At 43.9% G+C, this 20,059-nt stretch overlaps 1 protein-coding gene across 1 annotated transcript in view; it reads right to left on the bottom strand.

The window, feature by feature from the left end:
- LOC141145582 (cytochrome P450 2C29-like) overlaps positions 1–20,059 on the bottom strand; it is an 88,967-nt gene that overhangs the window by 45,532 nt on the left and 23,376 nt on the right. The window contains exons 2-4 of the mRNA XM_073632408.1: positions 17,020–17,203; positions 10,052–10,214; positions 2,315–2,455 (exon numbers count right to left, since the gene is read on the bottom strand). Coding sequence (XP_073488509.1) covers positions 2,315–2,455; positions 10,052–10,214; positions 17,020–17,199 — 484 coding nt within the window. The 5' untranslated portion in view covers positions 17,200–17,203. The remainder of the gene's footprint in view (positions 1–2,314; positions 2,456–10,051; positions 10,215–17,019; positions 17,204–20,059) is intronic.

Raw genomic sequence — 20,059 nt, 5'->3', positions numbered from 1 at the left:
TGTATTGTCGGACCGGCAATGCAGTAATAGCCGCGAGTATTTTTAAATGACTTTTTTTCCTTTGAAATGTCATTTTGCTGTCAGACTCTTCTAAACACGGGAAACATGCGCACCTTTACAGGCATACTATAGACACCCCCCAGGTACGAAATTTAAAGGGATATTACACTTTTATTGTTTGACTTTAAGCATTATTAAAATCACTGCTCCCGAAAAAACGGACGTTTTTAAAACTTTTTTTGCATTGATCCATGTCCCCTGGGGCAGGACCCAGGTCCCCAAACACTTTTTATGACAATAACTTAAATATAAGCCTTTAAAATTAGCACTTTTGATTATTCATGTTCGTGTCCCATAGACTTTAACAGTGTTCACGTGTTCGAACAAATTTTTTTCCTGTTCGCATGTTCTGGTGTGAACCGAACAGGGGGGTGTTCGGCTCATCCCTAGTCCCTATGATATCTGCCAGAGAACACTTTATCCAAGTGAAAGTTATCCATAGAGTGTACTATACCCGTCAGCGACTGGCTGCAATTTATCCTGGCAGACCGGCGGCTTGCCCTCGTTGTGATATAGCCGATGGCACGTTTGCTCACGTGTTTTAGTCTTGCTCCAGGTTATGTAATTTCTGGGCAGAGGTATTGGATGCTATTAACACAGTTGGCAACCTGTCTTTCTCTATGGACCCCTTGGTGCTTCTGCTAGGACTCAATGATTTTGTGGAGGCCTCTAAACACCTCAAACTATTTTCTTATCTGGCTATTATGCTAGAAGGGAAATTGTGCTAAAATAGAAGCTGTCTACTGCGCCCACGGTTTCTGACTAGAAGTCGGCAGTCAACAGGGCTCTTTCCCTACATAAACTTAAGTACAGTACATCAGCTAAAACTGTCCTGCTTAATTCAACAAAATTTGGGCTGGCTGTATAGAGGCGCAGGACATTACTGTTTAGTTGTTAGTATCTGACGGTATATAACTGAGGGCTATCTACTGTATTGTACCTTGTGTATGGTACCATACCTACCCGCACTACTCATTTCCTGCTGTCCTCCCCCCTTCCCCCCTCTTTTTCATCCCTTAATTTCCCTATTCCTCCCCTTTCCCCCTCGTTTTCTCCCCCTTCTTTCTTTTCCCCTTACTTACCACAGCCCTCCATTCCAATCCATGGTAATGTCGGATTCTTGGTTGCCATGTTTCCCTAGGCTGTTTCTTAGACTAATAACAGGACTGTTTTGGATTAATGTTTGTATGAATCCTAAGACCATTTATCTATGGTGCTTTTGTTGTTTATTGACCGCTTGATTTGGTTTATGTGTACCTTTACTTGTTCATGCTGCTGAACATGTTTAATAAATGCAACTGTTATAAAAAGAAAAAAGAAAAAAAAAAAAAAAAGGAGGGAATTGTGATATACAGGGAGATTGAGGACACGGATATGGTATTGTACCCCAAACTTGCTCAGCCATATCTTTATGGACCTTGCTTTGTGCACTGGTGGGCAGTCATGTTGGAACAGGAAGGGGCCGTCCTCAAACTGTTCCCACAAAGTTGGGAGCATGAAATTGTCCAAAATGTCTTGGTATACTGACGCCTTAAGAGTTCCCTTCACTGAAACTAAGGGGCCAAGAGCAACCCCTGAAAAACAACCCCACACCATAATCCCCCCTCCACCTAATGATTTGGACCAGTGCACAAAGCAAGGTCCATAAAGACATGGATGAGTGAGTTTGGGGTGGAGGAACTTGACTGGCCTGCACAGAGTCCTGATCTCAACCCGATAGAACACCTTTGGGATGAATTAGAGCGGAGACTGAGAGCCAGATCTTCTTGTCCAACATCAGTGCCTGACCTCACAAATGTGCTTCTGGAAGAATGGTCAAACATTTCCATAGACACACTCCTAAACCTTGTGGACGGCCTTCCCAGAAGAGTTGACGCTATTATAGCTGCAAAGGGTGGTCCAACTCAATATTGAACCCTACAGACTAAGACTGGGATGCCGTTAAAGTTCATGTGCGTGTAAAGGAAGGTGCCCCAATACTTTTGACAATATAGCGTATATAAATCCAATCTTATTCTTCCACCATCAATCCCCTTAATAGGATGGAGCCCGATCGCTGTTGTGAGATTTTCATGTGTACATGCAATAGACTCGTGCTCAAGCTAGTCCTCTGTTGTTGGAGTAGCTGAGTAAAGCAGCCAGTGGGCCTCGATTACTAGACAATCAGGTCCCCCCTTTACATTTTCTGAACATGCAAGCTTTTACATTTTTAACTGATTTTTCAATAAAAATAATTGAAAATATTTTCACCCACCTTCCGTCTCGGCAGCTGCCTGTGTTAGATATGCCGCCTCCTCCAGCACGCGGGATTCCATGGTCTTCTTCCCCATCCCAAAGTTCCTCAGATAGGATATAGTAAAGCGCCGCAATGGACGCCATCTTTGGCCACTAATACCTAAAGAAGAAAATAATCGTCAGTGATAAGTTACAAACCAACGGGACCAACTATAATAAGGCAAACCAAGCCACATTCTACAGGGAGCATTTATGATGGTTCTAAAATTAAATTTCTATTACAAAGTATGGCAAACTTGTTTACAAATGAAATAAAGATTTTTCTTCTAATTTTACAATTTTTTTTTTTTAAATGCGTTACTGAAAATTTTAAGGAAAACAAAGAAAATTGAGTACTGTCCGTGATACTTTTTTTTATTTGCACTAACATACAATTTTTCAGGACAAGCTTTCGGGGTATGTCCCCTTCTTCAAGGTCCAAGCAGTACTGATTCACAAATGAAGGGGAAGAAAATCTAAACCAATTCTTCTCATTGATCAACACTTTTCACCCATCTATCAAACTAAAAATGGACTATTCGAACATACATGTCAACTTCCTGGACACTACAGTATACATCAGGGATGACAAGCTTCACACGTCGATATACAGAAAACCGACTGACCGATGCAGCTATCTTCATAGTTCCAGTTTTCACCCACAACACACTAAACGGGCCATCATACACAGCCAGGCCATCAGATACCACCGAATTTGTTCAGACCCAGAAGACAGAGATAAACATCTCAGAACACTGGCAGACTCCTTCCATAAGAAAGGTTACAAGGACAAAACCATCAACAACAGCGTAAACACAGCCTTGAAAACCCGAAGAGAAAATCTCCTCCAATACACAGAGAAGAAAACAAACAAATAACCGAGTACCTCTAGTCACCACATACAACCAAACACTAGAAGGGATCAAAAAGATAATCAAAGATTTACAACCCAATATCACAGAGGATGAAACTCTGAAAGGAATATTCCAACAACCCCCATTATTGGCTTTCAGACAACCACCCAACCTCAGACACAAACTAATCAGCAGGAAACTTCACTCTGATTATGAAGTCACAAATAATGGAAGCAAACCCTGCAATAAAAAACGCTGCAAACTATGCAACCAGATCAATCTATCCAAAAGTGTCCAACACACAAATGGGGCCTTCAGTATCACGGGATCTTACAACTGTACCTCCAGTAATGTTGTGTACCTCATCCAATGCAAAAGGTGCAGCAAAGGATCTTAGATTGGTGAAACAGGACAGAAGTTGCAAGCGAGGATGAATTTGCACAGACATACCATCAAAGAACATAAAGAAGACAGTTTATGCACACCTGTGGGACATCACTTCTCACAACCGGTCCACACTATAGAAGACCTCAATGTTTTAGTTCTTAAAAGGGAATTTCAGAACTATCCAGGAAAGGAAAACATTTGAACTAAGAATGATACTTCTTTTTGACGCGAAAAATAATGGCCTGAATTTAGATATTGGTTTCCTCTGGGCTTTTTTTCAGCGGGAACGCAGTTCCGGCACCTCCACAACTGAATGTATTTTTTGGCAAGGATTGCTGGGGTGTGCTGGAGGGTCTATTGATGCTGGCTGCTGGGGATCTGTAGTAATTGTTGGGAGTCTATTTTTGTGTGGGGGGTCTATTGTTATTGAGCAGGTCTATTGTTGCTGGCAGGGGGTCTACTGTTGCTGGGAAAGATCTACTATTGAGGGAGAGGTCTACTGTTGCTGGCTGCTGGAGGATCTGTTGTTGCTGGTGTGGTCTATTGTTGTTGGGGTGGTATTGTGTTGAGGGAGGACCCATTGTTGCTGGGGGGGAAGGTCTGTTGTTGTGTGGGGGATCTATTGTTGCTGGAGGGTCTACTGTTGCTGGGGTGGGGTCTATCAAATTCCATACAAATTACTTAGTAGCACAAAATGATACTTGGTTTTGTATTCTTTTAAAAGGGATGATTTTGGGAAGTGGGTAGGGGTTGGAGCCAAGAGACAGTGCTCAGAGGTGGGTAGGGGGGCAGAGGCGAAGGGTGACTCAGGAGGAGGGAGTTCCTACACCTATTTTCTGAGAAAAAAAGCCCTGGGTTTCTGTACACATTATGCTAAAGTTTTATGATCCCCCCCCCCTGTGACTAGCATCCACCCCCCCTCCAGTCTATAGCTCTCCCTCTGTCTTATCTCACTAACTCTGCTGCTATCTTTATTACCATTGATTTGTATGTGTTTGTTTTGCTCTCTCTTTTTTTTTTTTTTTTTTTCTTTAACATTCTGCTTAAAAATTTGTGAATCAGTACTGCTTGGACCTTGAAGAAGGGGACATACCCTGAAAGCCTGTCCTGAAAAATTGTACGTTAGTGCAAATAAAAAAAGTATCACGGACAGTACTCAATTTTCTCTGTCACAATTGCACTAATACGGCTACAATCAAATCAAGTAAGGAAAACAAAAAAACATGAAAAAAGTTTTAACCACTCGCCTACTAGGCACTTTCACCCCCGTCCTGTCCGGACCAAATTTTCACCTTTCAGCGCCCTCACATTTTAAATGACAATTGCGCGGTCATGCAACACTGTACCCAAATGACCTTTTTTTTTTTTTTTTTTAACATTCAATTAATTTTTTTATTTAGTTATCAGAACATAAAATAACAAATAAAGACATTAAGAAAAGTATAACAGTATTCACACTATTACAGTTCCATAGTATAGCGAATGCATTTTTGATAAATACATTAAGTCAGTATAATAATAATTGTGAATAATCCTTCAAATTCATATCTTTAATTCAGTTTCTAGCTAGTTTTCACACAAATAGAGTTTTCTTTTGGTGGTATTTAATCGCTACTGGGTTTTTTATTTTTTGCTATAAAAACAGAAAAAGACCGAACATTTTGAAAACAAATAAAAAGTTTTTCTTAGTTTCTGTTAGTATATTTTGTAAATAAGTACATTTTCTCTTTCATTGATGTGCAATGATGAGGCGGCACTGATTAGGTGGCACTGATGGGAAATGATAGGTGGCACTGATGAGCACTGATAGGTGCCACTGATGAGCCTTGGTGTGCACAGGGGGTGTGCCTGGGCACACCCTAATCACTCTGTGCAGTACCAATTTACCCTACTGCCTGGGCTTCCCTCTGCGTTGCGCCCCCCGCAGTGCTACTAGTTTCTTTCCTCTCCTCCTCCCCCCTGGCTGTTAAGAGGAATGTTTCAGGATGAAAAGCAGGGAAAAGGGCTAGCCCGTGTGTGCTCAACCTGTGGCCCTCCAGCTGTTGCATAACTACAAGTCCAATGAGACATTGCAAGCTGCGGACAGTTACAAGCATGACTCCCAAAGGCAGAGGCATGATGGGACTTGTAGTTCCCCAACAGCTGGAGGGCCACGGGTTGAGCACCCATGGACTAGTCGATATGTCATTTACTGGCCCCTTCCTTTTCTAAAAGAACATAGTGAACACACTCGCTCTCTGTGTTCATTCATAGCTGAAGCATATTAAACTGTGATTACTATGCTTCAATTTGTGATTGAACAGGAAGCTGCTCAGCACAGAGCTCCTCCCATTCATTCCCTGTGCAGTGCAGCTGAGGCTGCAGAGAAAGGGGCGTGTGTTTGAGCTTTGGGGTGCCCACCCTAATACAATAAGCTGCGCACACCTATGCTGATGAGCACTGATATGTGGCACTGATGGGCACTGATAGGCAGCATGAATAGGCGGCACTGATGGGCAACACTGATGAGCACTGATAGGCGGCACTGATGAGCAGGCACTGATGGGCACTAAAAGGCAGCACTGACTGGCATCACTAATGGGCACTGATTGGTGTCACTGGTGGGCACTGCTGGGGCTGTTCTGCAATCAGGGCACTAATGATCAGTGCCCTGATTATCTATACATATCTCCCCTGTTAGGAGATGCCGCTGATTGGCTCTCTTTACACTCTGTCAGTGTGAGGCGAGGAGAGCCAATAAAAGGCACTTCCGCCTTTACATGTGACCGCCTGTGATTGAACACACTGCCGACCACATGGGTAAAGACCCGCCTCATCAGCTCTTAACTGAGATCGGGGTCGCACCTTCTCTTAGGAGAGCTGCAGGTCTGGGGCGCCACCAAATGACGTTGTCGCAGAACGAGGGTGCCACCCCGCCGCCGTCGTTTTACTATATGGCGGGTGAAAAGAGGTTAAACATGGCATAAAAAAATAGAGATTAAAAAAAAGAAAAATCAATAACAAAGTAATAGCAGAGGAGGAGAAGGAAGGGGTTAAAGTGTTACTAAACCCACAACAGTAAAATCAGTCTGTGTATATGCAGTAAAGCATGCTTGTTATACTCACTGTGGAACCTCCGCATTGTGTAAAAAGGCTGTTTGATCCTCCCCTTCTTCCACAGTCCCCAATCCATCTCTTGATAGAACAGAGCCTTGGGGGCACTCTGCACATGCTCAGTTTAGTGTGTATCGCTAGAGATTTTTTTTTCTTATGGAGGGGAGGCGGTGCATGTGATTAGAACAGGGCCAATCAGCACTGTCCAGACAGAAAGTCAGAGATCTTGCAGACCGATAGGACAGTCAGAGGAGAATGAAAACTCCTACAAGCTTTAGCCAGTGCTCAGCCAGGAACTGATAGAAGTCACAAGACTGCTGTATACTGCTGATGAGAAAAGGTATTTAGCAGTTTATGATTACTAAAATAATTGAATTTCCATGTTCTGTGCACTGTGTGAGACCAGATATAGTGAATGCAGGCTCCTGGGGAGACCAGATATAGTGAATGCAGGCCTCTGGGGAGACCAAATATAGTGAATGCAGGCTCCTGGGGAGACCAGATATAGTGAATGCAGGCTCCTGGGGAGACCAAATATAGTGAATGCAGGCTCCTGGGGAGACCAGATATAGTGAATGCAGGCTCCTGGGGAGACCAGATATAGTGAATGCAGGCTCCTGGGGAGACCAGATATAGTGAATGCAGGCTCCTGGGGAGACCAGATATAGTGAATGCAGGGTCCTGGGTTTAGTAACACTTTAATTGGGGCTTATTATGATTCACTAAAAGTTAATTAGGAAGGAACACAGTCGCATATCGAAAATGGGGAGGTTTACTAAAGTCACAAAAGTTCCCGTATGACAGAATACAAAAATCGGAAGTGATGTCACGTGTTGTAGTGTATTTGTATTGTATTTTCAGACGACAACTGTACTGGTTAAACGAAAATCGTACGATCTGGTATCGTACGAGAAAAATGTTCATGTTTGTCCGATCTAATAATATCGAATGAACTATCGTGATCGGCTCTCAAAAAGCTCTGTACTAACAATCCGATTATCGTACGATCGCGTCGAAAGCAGGATTTTCAGATCGTGGGTACGGGGCATTAGTAATTAGATCCATTACAGCTGGTTACACTGGGTTCTTTATAATACAACGCACACATAATCATAGAGTCTACTCCCTGAAACATCTTAATGCTTTTGTACATCATACTTTCTGTTAGACGTGTGCAGGATGAAAAAGTAAATTTTGTTTCATTTTGATTCATTATTTAAATAAATTAGTTTTGTTAAATTCGTTACATTCGTTTTCGGAACTCGTTTAGTTAGTTTCATATTCAAATTCGGGGCACACAGAGGACCGGGATCTGTGTGTCTAAACACAAATTTCCATTTCTGGTTCTCTGAGGGGAGAAGAGACAGATCGTCTGTTCATACAAAGCGATCTATCTCTTCCCCTACACAGTCCCCACCCCCTTCAGTTAGAACCAGGGGTGGACTGACCATTGAGCCACTTGGGCACTGCCCGAGGGCCCTGGGCCACTAGGGGGCCCCCATCAGGGTTGCCAGCCTCAGTAAAACCAGGGACAGTATGTATAAATCTGTTTTTTTTACATCTGTCTGTGTAAACATGTATGTGTATACTGTGTGATTGTATACTGTGTGGCCCCATAATCTCCTATTGCCCGGGGGCCCCATGAGTTATCAGTCCGCCCCTGGTTAGAACACACACTTTGGGAACTCATTAACCTCTTGATCGCCCCCTAGTGGTTAACCTTCACTGCCAGTGACATTTTTACAGTATACAATGCATTTTTATAGCACTGATCGCTGTAAAAATGACAATGGTCCCAAGAATGTGTCAAATTGTCCGATGTGTCCGCCATAATGTCGCAGTCCCGATAAAAATCGCGGATCGCTGCCATTACTAGTAAAAAAAAAAAAAAAAACTAATAATAAAAATGCCATAAAACTATCCCCTATTTTGTAGACGCTATAACTTTTGCGCAAACCAATCAATATACACTTATTGTGATTTTTTTTTTTACCAAAAATATGTAGAAGAATACATATCCCTGTCATGTCACTAGGCAGAACAGGGAACTGCCTTGTTTACATCTCCCCATTCTGCCGCTCCGTGACACAATCGCGGGACACCGGTGGACATCGAGTCCGCGGGATCCGCGGGCACGGTCGCGCTGTACGTGGCGGGCACACGTGCCCACTAGCCACGCAAATCAAAGGGGACGTACAGGTACGCCCATTTTCTTTTTTTTTTTTTTTTTCTTTTTTTAAATTTTATTTTAGTTGTCATACATATAGAGAAATAAACAATTTAATTAATCCATCAATCATATGAGTTCCAACAAATCCATTCAAACTCCAATTAACAGGCTTACTTCTATCTTAAATACATCTACAGAAAAAACAATAAGTAGTTATTTGAGATAGTCCCCATTCTCTCTTCTGTTAGACCTGCTTCTCTTGTATGCCCTGACAACATACTTTACTAAGAAGAAAACCTCTAAATATCCGAAGAGGCAAAAGAAGAAAGTAAGAAGCCCCATGAGGGAAAGAATTCCTAAAAAAAAAAAAAAAAAAAAAAAAGGAGAAAAAAGATAGAAAGAGAAGAAAAAAACAAAACAAAAAAACACTGATAGGGGGGAGGCAGTCGGAGTTGACGGAGAGATGTACCGAGGAAAAGGCGAGTTTACTATACCATCATCCACGGAAATGAGGTCACCCCCAAGGCCCCACTCTCCTCTCTTTTTCAAATACTCTCAGGAGCAAAGAGGGAACTCCCTTCCTCCGAGAATTTAAAGGTATTCCATTGGCCCCAAGTTTCTAAATATCCTTTCGATTTTGAGCCGATAATAGCAAATCCTCCATCCTATTAACCTCTTCAATTCGTGTGACCCATGTAAGAATTGTGGGAGGGTACGTATCTCTCCACTGCCGTACGATACATGATCTAGCCGCATTAATAAGATGGCGCAAAATTAATTTACTATATGTTTCCCCCAGTATGTTTGAGACATGTAACAAAAATAGGGCTGGATCTTCTGGGAGGTTATACTCAGTAAATTTCTGTGCTATCCGCCGTATAGGTACGCCCATTTTCCCCCCCGCTGCCATTGTGCCGACGTATATCGATGTGCGGCGGTCGGCAAGTGGTTAAGCAGTATTTACTGCATAAAAACGCTCGGTAAATACCGCATAAAACAGGAATAAGTACTGGTCCCGGCATGGAATATTTAAGGAACCGGCAGCCACCAGCATTCTTAACAACCAGGTTGCTAAGGAGCGGGCATCCGCTGTGACCTTAACAACTGATGAGTCATCAGCTGTCAGGGGGCTTCCCCGCTGTCAGCTGATTGTAAAAAAAAATGGCAGCAATATATATATACAGTACCTAATGTAGTGTCTTGACAAACTTACTGTATCCTTTGTTGGGGATGTGTAGAGTTGGTATAAATGGCCGGGCACTGAACTCCTCGGCGTGGTTCAGCAGGGCGTCCCTCACCGTCTCATAACCACAGAGGACCACCACAGGCTCCGTCAGTTTCCAGATGGTGAACATCGAGCCGTACTTTTGGCTGAGCTGTCATAGGTACAAGAAATGTAGAGAGACAAAAAGGTCAATAATGTCAGGAATTCTCTCTCTGCGAGATCAGAGATTTACAGTGCAGCTCAGGCCTTGTTGCCAAATACGCAGCAGCTGAACCCGATATTTAATATAGATGTAGCTGAATCTCCCTGTTTCCTGGCTGTCTCGGGCTTTTAGACTTGCTGAGTTCCTGAGAAGCATGCAGCAGAGGAGGGAGCACGGCACACGGCCTGTGATTGACAGCCTTAGCTCTGTTCCTGTGTGGTTTGTGAAGGAAGGTGCGTCTCTTCCCTCCAATTAGCTCCCAGAGCTCTTCTCTCTGAGTTCCGCAGAGTGTAAATTCAGTTCCCCGCCCCTGCTTTCTGAAAACTCAGACAAGCTGTATAAATTCTGGATGTAGGGAAGAAATGGCTGCAGATAAGCAGGTACAACTTATATAGGATGATTTGTTTCATCCCTGTGTATCACCTGAAGCCAGACACTTCGCTGCATATTTGTAAGGGTTTAAAACCACTTTGCCGACAATCCGCCGCAGATGTACTGCGGCAGAATGGCACGGCTGAGTTAAACGACGTTATGTAACATCGGTTCCCCCTTTGGCCACTAGGGGGCACGTGTGCGACCCCCCTACACACCCACGGAGCTGATGCGAGTGCCCGGCAGTTGCGATCACCGCCAGGCTCCCGCGATCACTCGGGGCACACAGAGAACCAGGATCTGGGTGTGTAAACACACAGTTTCTGGTTCTCTGAGGGGAGAACTGACAGATCGTCTGTTCACACAGAGTATGAACAGCGATCTGTCATCTCCCCTACACAGTCCCCTCCTACACAGTCCCCTCCCCCTTCAGTTAGAACACAAAATAGGGAACACAATTAACATCTTGATTGCCCCCTAGTGGTTAACCCCTTCACTGCCAGAGACATTTTTATAGCACTGATCGCTGTAAAAATGCCAAAAGTCCCAAAAATGTGTCAAAATTGTCCGACGTGTCCGTCATAATGTCGTAGTCCTGATAAAAATCGCAGATCGCCGCCATTACTAATAAAAAAAAAATTAATAATAAAAATGCCATAAATCTATCCCCTATTTTGTAGATGCTATAACTTTTGTGCAAATCAATCAATATACACTTATTGATTTTTTTTTTTACCAAAAATATGTAGAAGAATACGTATCGGCCTAAACTGAGGAAAAAAAATAGATGTTATATATTTTTGGGAGATATTTAGCAAAAAGTAAAAAATAATGCGTTTTTTTTTTCAAAATTGTCGCTCTTTTTGTTTATAGCGCAAAAAATAAAAACCGCAGAGGCGATCAAATACCACCAAAAGAAAGCTCTATTGTTGGGGGAAAAAAAGGACGTCAATTTTTGTTTGGGTGCAACGTCGCACGACCGCGCAAATTGTCAGTTAAAGCGACGCAGTGCCGCATCGCAAAAAAAGTGCTCTGGTCAGGAAGGGGGATAAAATCTTCCGGGGCTGAAGCGGTTAATGTAGATGTTCCTGAGGGGAACCTGCATGCAGGGCCGGGACAAGGGGTGGGCAGGAGGGGCGGCTGCCCCTGGCGCAATGGTTTATTACAGGGGTGGGGGGCACCCTGACCCTAACCCTAAGGCAACAGGGGGCGCAGTTTGGCATCTTTGCCCTGGGCACTGGATGACCTTGTCCCAGCACTGCCTGCATGTTTCTTGGCTGTCTCTGGCTTCAAGACTTTCCGAGTCCCTGGCAGGCGTGCTGCTGCAAAGTCCAGCTCCTGGGTTGCATGCATGATTTGGTGTTGGCCCAGAGAAAGCGTTGAAGCCAGGAGGATCAGAATGACAATGGGGGGGTAAAAAGACACTTTTAACCACCTTCCGCGAACTAACTGGACAGAAACTGCAAACTAATGGGGCAGACTGATTTGCGTCTACATCTGTGGCAAACTTGCTTGACACGTTCCTCTGAGAAGGTCTGTTTGTAAACAACTCCGGGGTCTGAAGTCCTCAATCACAGGAAGGGTTCAATGTTCAGAGCTGGTGGATGTGCAATTCTCCTTTCACCCAAATTACACAAAAGTTAAATGACACAGTAAAAATAAAACCATATCATAACCGCTCGATACAAAGTCTACAGCTAGAGAGCTGGAAATGATTTTCATAATAGCAGTAACTAGAAAAGCTACAATCTCTGGGGAAATTGTGTGAAGTGTTCTTTCCTCTACAACTGGAGTGGCTGGAGTAACTGTGAAAAGTGTTAAAAAGCTTAATATTTTAAAAAGTATAAATAGTAGTAAAAAAGTTTCAGAAGTCCCATCATTAGCTGAAAGAGCTGAACATTTTTTTTCAAAAATGATTTTTTTCTTCAAATGATTTTTTTTTTAAATTTTTTTTTTTTTTCATGTTGTGGTCATAATGTTTTCGCTGATCATGGGGTGGTCATAAATTATTTGGCTGATCATGGGGGGGGTCATAATGTTTTGGCTGATCATGGGGTTGTCAGCTTTTGTCACCTCCCACTCTAGTTTTGAACATTTTGCCATTCATTCCTATGGGACCAATTTCGCCGCAAAAACAACGATATTTCGTGAGCCATTTGGAGTGAGCCATATAATGTATATTTTGGATATATTACTTGTCTATGTAGTGTAAAAGCTGTGGGAGGAGTTAGGGTGGTAAATTTGGCTATAATAAGAATAATAATTATAACTAGAAAAGCTACAATCTCTGGGGAAATTGTGAAAAGTGTTCTTGCCTCTACAACTGGAGTGGGTGGAGTAACTGGGTGGAGTGGCTGGAGTAACTGTGAAAAGTGTTAAAAAGCTTAATATTCTAAAAAAGTATAAATAGTAGTAAAAAAGTTTCAGAAGGCCCATCATTAGCTGAAAGAGCTGAACATTTTTTTTCAAAAATGATTTTTTTTTTAATGATTTTTTTTTCAAAAATTATTATTTTTTTTGCAATAATAATTTTTTTCAACAATTATTATTATTTTTATTCTTAAATGATTTTTTTTTAATAATTTTTTTTTTCAAAAATGATTATTTTTTTTCAAAAATGATTTTTTTTTTTTTTTTTTTTCAAAAATGATATATTTTTTTTAAAAATAATTTTTTTTTTAATTATTATTTTTTTCATGGGGTGGTCAAAATGTTTTGGCTGATCATGGGGGGGGGGGGTCATAATGTTTTGGCTGATCATGGGGGGGGTCATAATGTTTTGGCTGATCATGGGGTTGTCAGCTTTTGTCGCCTCCCACTCTAGTTTTGAACATTTCGCCATTCATTCCTATGGGACCAATTTTGCCGCAAAAGCCACGATATTTCGTGAGCCATTCGATGAAACGTTCCACAAAGTAATAGCACACCAATCGGGAACAATCCACGCGTTTCGGTATATTACTTGTCTATGTAGTGTAAAAGCTGTGGGAGGAGTTAGGGTGGTAAATTTGGCTATAATAATAATAATATATATGTTAGATAACAGTAAGTGGTCTTGCTATGCAATAACACTTAATAACCTTTGTTATGGAGCCTCTGAATTTAGCTTTTTAGAGGGACTGTCCTATTTTTGGGGAAAATTGCAAACTAATGCTGGAACTCCGTGCTAAAATATTTAAAAATCTCATATATGATGCGGTCTGCCAGCAATTGTCTGTATTGATGTATCTGCACCCCCCCCCTGCTGTCCGCCCCCCCCTCCTGTGTGGCCCCCTTCCTTGCAGCATTGCCAGCTTCCCTTCCCTCCTCTGCCGTCAGCAGCAGCTGAGGGCACACAGGGGGATGTTTCCGGATGGAGAAGGGGGGTCTGCGCAGTGAATATGTCCCATTTACCGGCCCCTTCCTTTTCCTGAATTGACACAGTGAGCATTCAGCGCCGATCACTCATTGTGCCTATTCATACATTGTGTTTACTATGCATTTGTTTGTGAATAAGCAGGGAACTTCCCATCCATTCACTGTCCAGTGCAGGCTGGGGAATCTATGTCCTCAGTCACTTTCTCTGTCTCAAATGTGAGCCATCAGGGGTTTGATATTTCACCAAAGCCCCCCCCCCCCCAACAAGGCTCTTAGACCCCTTTCACGCTGGGGCATTTTTCAGGCGTTTTAGCGTTAAAAAAAAGCACCTGAAAGAAGCCTCATCTGCAATCCCAATGTGAAAGCCCTAGTGCTTTCACACTGGGGGCGCTGCGCTGGCAGGGCGTCAAAAAAAGTCCTGCAAGCAGCTTCTTTGCAGCGCTTTTGGAGCGGTGAATACACCGCTCCTAAGGCACCCCTTCCCATTGAAATCAACGGGAAGCGCCTGCAAACGCCTGAAAAGCGCCTGATAAGCGCCTTGGCAGCGGTGCTTTGTGGGCGCTTTTAACACTTTATTCGGCCACTAGCGGGGGTTAAAAGCATCCCGCTAGCGCTCGAAAAATGCTGGTAAAGTGCGGCTAATTTAAGCGGCGCTTTACCAGCATTTTTCAGGTGCTGGCAGTGTGAAAGGGCTCTTAAAAGAATGTAAAAAAAAAAGAGGGGGGGGGTGGTTCTGTCTGGTAGGCTGTACGGGGCCCCGTGACTTCTACCGGCAGCCCTGCCAGAAACCATGCCACGTTCAAAGTCACTTAAAGCATTTGTTACCCCTGTTATTCCTGATATGTGCCCGCTGTACCATGTACTCGTATGGGAAAGTCTCCTGTTCTCTTTGTATTGCTTCCCCTGTGTGAAATCCCCGGTGTTCCTGCCAGTCCCTCTGCTTTCCGATTGAAAACTGACCACACTAAGCAGGAGAGCATAGTGTGGTCAGTTTTCTAGCTACTCTGGGAACTCCTGCCTGCTCTCCTCCAATGATTAGATTTAGACTTAGTCCTGACATGCCCCCCCCCCGGGCACAGTCACTGGGGATCTCACCTCCCAGCGGCTCTTATACAGCTGAGAACAGAGGGAATATGATCACTTTTTAAAAAAGGGAAAAAAAAAGGTATTTATGATTTTTTTTCTACCTATACAAAAATGTTTTAACTTTCATTTCTATTTTAAATGGCTTTTTTTACAAGGTGATTGTTTACAATGACTTTGACCGCTTAAAGGGGTTGTAGAGGTGCCCATTGTGGGCACTGATTGACATCCATTGTGGGCACTGATTGTTATCCCTGGTGGCCATGGGTGGCATACCTGGTGGTGACTAGTGGTGGGCAGAAGTGAAAACCTCCTGTGATGCTGCAGCTTTACTTACCTGACCCCAATCCTTAGTCGGCCATGAACAAGCACACCAGCTCTAACTGGTGTCTCGTGTCCTGATTGGATAGATTGATAGCAGCGCAGCCATTGGCTCCCGCTGCTGTCAATCAAATCCAATGTCAGCGGGGGCAGGGCCGAGTCCTGCATTCTGTGAATGGACACAGATGCAAGACTCGGGAGCGTCGCCCGCACGGGTGTCCACCTTAGGAGAGAGCTTCTCCAACGTGGGCACTCGATGTGGGGAGGAGCCAGGAGCGCTGCTGAGGGACCCCAGAAGAGGAGGATCGGGGCCACTCTGTGCAAAAACGAACTGCACAGTGGAGGTAAGTATGAGATGTTTGGTTTTTTTTGTTTTTTAAAAACCAAAGCTTTACAAACCCTTTAACCACTTGCTGCCCGCTATATAGCAATATGACGTCGGCAAAGTGGTTGCGATATCCTGACCCGACGTCATATGACGTCGCCAGGGTATCAAGCCGTTGCTCGCCCCCCCCCCCCCCCCGGGGCGCGCATCATGGCGAATGTTGTTGCTGATCACGATGTAAACAGGAAGAGCCATTGATCGGCTTTTCGTCACTCGTGTCTGACAGACGCGAGTAGAGGAGAGCCGATTGGCTGCTCTCCTGACAGGGGGGGTCTGTGCTGATTGTTTATCAGCACAGCCCCCCTCGGATGCCCACCCAGGACCATCAGGACGCCGCCAGGACCTCCATGGATTGGCACCATCCTGGACCACCAGGTATGCCACCCTAGACCACCAGGGAAATGCCAAGCAGTGCCTAGGCAACTGCCAATCAGTGCCCATCCCCAATGCCTGCCAGTGCCATCAGAGATGCCTTTCAATGCCATCTATCAGTGCCGCATATCAGTGCCACGTATCAGTGCCCAGCAGTGCCGCCTATTAGTGCCACCCATAAGTACCCATCAGTGCAGCCTTTCAGTGCCCACCAGTGCCACCCATGAGTGCCCATCAATGCCCATCAGTGCTGCATATCAGTGCCATCTACCAGTGCCGCCTATCAGTGCCCATCATCAGTGCCCATCAGTGCCACCTCATCGGTGCCGCCTCATCAGTGCCCGTCAGTGAAGGAGAAAACTTACTAATTTACAAAATTTTATAACAGAAACAAAAGAAAAACTTTTTTTTTTCAAAATTTTAGGTCTTTTTTTATTTGTTTAGCAAAAAATAAAAAAAACGCAGAGGTGATCAAATACCACCAAAAGAAAGCTCTACTTGTGGGAACAAAATGATAAAAATTCGGGTACAGTGTAGCATGACCGCGCAATTGCCATTTAAACAGCGAAAGCGCTGAAAGCTGAAAATTGGCCTGGGCACCAAGGGGGTGTAAGTGCCCGGTATTGAGGTGGTTAAGGGGGGGTAAACCTTTCTGGAGCTGAAGTGGTTAAATCCCCTTTCTTCCCTCCTTATGATGCTCGGTTTGAACTTCAGCGAGTCGTCTTCACCACATCTAGGTGCCTAAAGGCATTGGGTTGCTGCCATGTGATTGGCTGATTAGCAACGTGTCTTACCAAGTGGCCGGTGAGTGTATTTAGCACTTAGAGTTCCTCAGAGGTTGGTTAGATTCCAAATGTCACTTACCAATGTGAAATTTCTATCGGCTTTTCGCAGATCCATATACTTTGGGTTGCCCAGGAAGGGCAGCGGGGTGGGTCCGGGGGGCAGTGACTTGTACTGTCTGTGCTGTCTCCACCATGATAGGATAAAGTGGAGGGTGATGAGGACGGTGACCAACAGAGTGAGGATTGCCGAGAATTCCATCTTCCTGGAAGAGACAAATAGATATGGTCTATGACAGCGGCCAATATTCCTGTACAGCCTGCCCCTTCACATTGAAGAACGGAGATATGACTAATTCATCACTTAACATTATCCTTTTGGCTCTTCCCGCACACCTCCCAACTTTTTGAGATGGGAATGAGGGACACCTATTAGCAAAAGTCGTTGGTCATAGGGCACCCCCCCTGCCACGCCCCCTTTAAAGGAGAATTATACAAAAGAAATGATCAGTTAAGGCCACAAGTGCTTTTTTTTTTAACCACTCCACTACTATTCCTTTATATTGGCTTTTGGAATTTGCAAATGCAACAATTTCAAAATTGGATGAAAGGTTTAGAACTGGGAAACACTTTTTTTAAATATAAATAGTGTATTTTATATATAGCTATATAGATCAGACCAAAATGAGGGACAAATGAGGAGGAGTGAGGGACAGAGGGACTTTGTTGCAAATCAGGGACAGTCCCTCGAAATCAGGGACAGTTGGGAGCTATGCTTCCCGTGATCATAATCAGCAACTTTGTGCTCCTGCTCCATGTGTATCCCCCTTGGAGAGATTTCCATTCACTTCCTACCTTGACAATCTCTCCAGCAGGAACAGACAAAAAAATAAAACTTTTTTTTTTTTTTTTTTTTTTTTTAAGTGTAGCCACCCAAGGCGAGTCTTTGTATTTAGATTTAGTATTTGCTAATCTGTAGTCAGCTTTAGCTTAATAGTACAGCTTTCCTTGTCTCTAGATATGGTTTTCTTCTGCCTGCTGCCAGTAGGTGTCACTGGTGATTCTGTATCTCCCTGGCAAGCCACTAGGAAGATTATAGCCAGTGGTGCCGGATGGGAGAGGGTATAAATATTTAGTAGGGCAGTTCTGCCCTGGGTCTCCTTCCCAGGAGTAGAGTTGTAGTTGGTTGTTAGATCCTCCTTGGCCTACTGCCTGAGGAATAGAGATAGGCCGAACAACCCCCTGTTCGGGTTCTCACCAGAACTCCCAAACAGAGAAAAAGTTCTGACCCAAACAGCGAACCCCATTAACCACTTCCCTACCGGCCTACTATAGTCATATGATGTCCGACTCTGCCATCCTGGGCGGGCGTCATATGACGTCCTCTTCTATTCGTCACTCCTGCAGGCCCACAGACACAGTCCATCCCAGATCAGTGTAAAGAGCCAATAAAAATCGGCTCTTTACCACGTGAACGGCTGTGTCCAATCACAGCCGGTCACATGCACTGTCCTTGTGCACGGCGCTCGTGCGCACCCATCAGGTGATGAGACTTGTCACCCTGACACAGCCCATCCCCGATCGCAGTAAAGAGCCAATGAAATTGGCTCTTTACCATGTGACCGGCTGTGTCCAATCACAGCCGGTCACAGAAGGTGAACAACTTGCGGTAACGAGCTGTTATCAGGTTCTCCTCCTCACACACCAAACGTGTGTGAGGAGGAGATTGGGGTAACAGCTCATTACTGCTTACAATGTACACCCAATCATACTGATTGCCCCCCCTTATAAAGAGAATACCTGTCACCAGCCCATCAAAGTACCCGAGTACCTGTCACCAGCCCATCGGAGTACCCGAGTACCTGTCACCAGCCCATCTGAGTACCCTAGTACCTGTCACCAGCCCATCGGAGTACCCTAGTACCTGTCAGAAGCCCATCTGAGTACCCGAGTACCTGTCACCAGCCCATCTGAGTACCCGAGTACCTGTCACCAGCCCATCAGAGTAACTGAGTACCTGTCACCAGCCCATCAGAGTACCTGAGTACCTGTCACCAACCTATCGGAGTACCTTAGTACCTGTCACCAGCCCATCAGAGTACCTGAGTACCTAACTGCAGCCCATCAGAGTACCTGAGTACCTGTCACCAGCCCATTAGAGTACCCGAGCACCTGTCACCAGCCCATCAGAGTAACCAAGTACCTATCTGCAGCCCATCAAAGTACTCGAGTACCTATCTGCAGCCCATGCCTCAGAGTATACGTTGGGGTGTTTGCTTTCCAAAATTGAGTCATTTTTTGGGTAATTTCATTGTCCTGGTGCTTCAAAAGTGTGATAGGAAGGAATGAAATTATATCTGTAATTTATGCTCCTAGAAGGTACTACTTCAATGTTGGTCCTCTCTATGTGGCCACTCTGTGTAAAAGTTTCACACGTAGTATCGTCATACTCAGGAGGAGTAGCAAAATGTATTTTGGGGTGTAATTTTTGCTATATACATGCTGTGTTTTTTAAATATCATATAAAATGACAAACAAAAAAAAAAACTACGTTTTCATTTTCTTTCCACGTTTTCCGAAGACTTGTGGAAAACAATGAACTATTCAAAAGACTCATAATGCCTCATAGAAAATACGTTGGCGTGTTTGCTTTCCAAAATGGGAACATTTTGGGGTAATTCCATTGTCTTGGTGCTCCAGGGCCTTCAAAAGTGTACTAGGTGGTTGGGAAATTTTATGTGTCATTTATGTTCCAGAATGCCTGACGCTGCTGCCTGCATGTTGGACCTCTGTATGTGGGCAATTTTTTTTTATTGTTATTATTTATTATATAATAATAAATTGATATACAATATTAACTTTTACCCCTATTTAGCTCAGTTTTAATATTTCCTGGTCAAATAAAAGTATACCCTTACCGATAAATGGGAGTGTTACATTTTAGTTTTTAATAAAATTAAATGATGGTTTTACACTATGGGAGATTTCTTTATCCATACATGATTTAACCTGGAAGCTAATCAGAGAAGACACATACAGGCAGAGTATCAGTGATCTCAGCATAGAGGAGAGACGTGCTGACAAGCGTGTTTGATCTATATGAGAATATACAGTGCCTTGAA

This window comes from Aquarana catesbeiana, linkage group LG05, assembly GCF_042186555.1.
Source record: "Aquarana catesbeiana isolate 2022-GZ linkage group LG05, ASM4218655v1, whole genome shotgun sequence".
Classification (NCBI taxonomy): Eukaryota; Metazoa; Chordata; class Amphibia; order Anura; family Ranidae; genus Aquarana; species Aquarana catesbeiana.
This window is presented reverse-complemented; position numbering and strand designations above follow the sequence as displayed.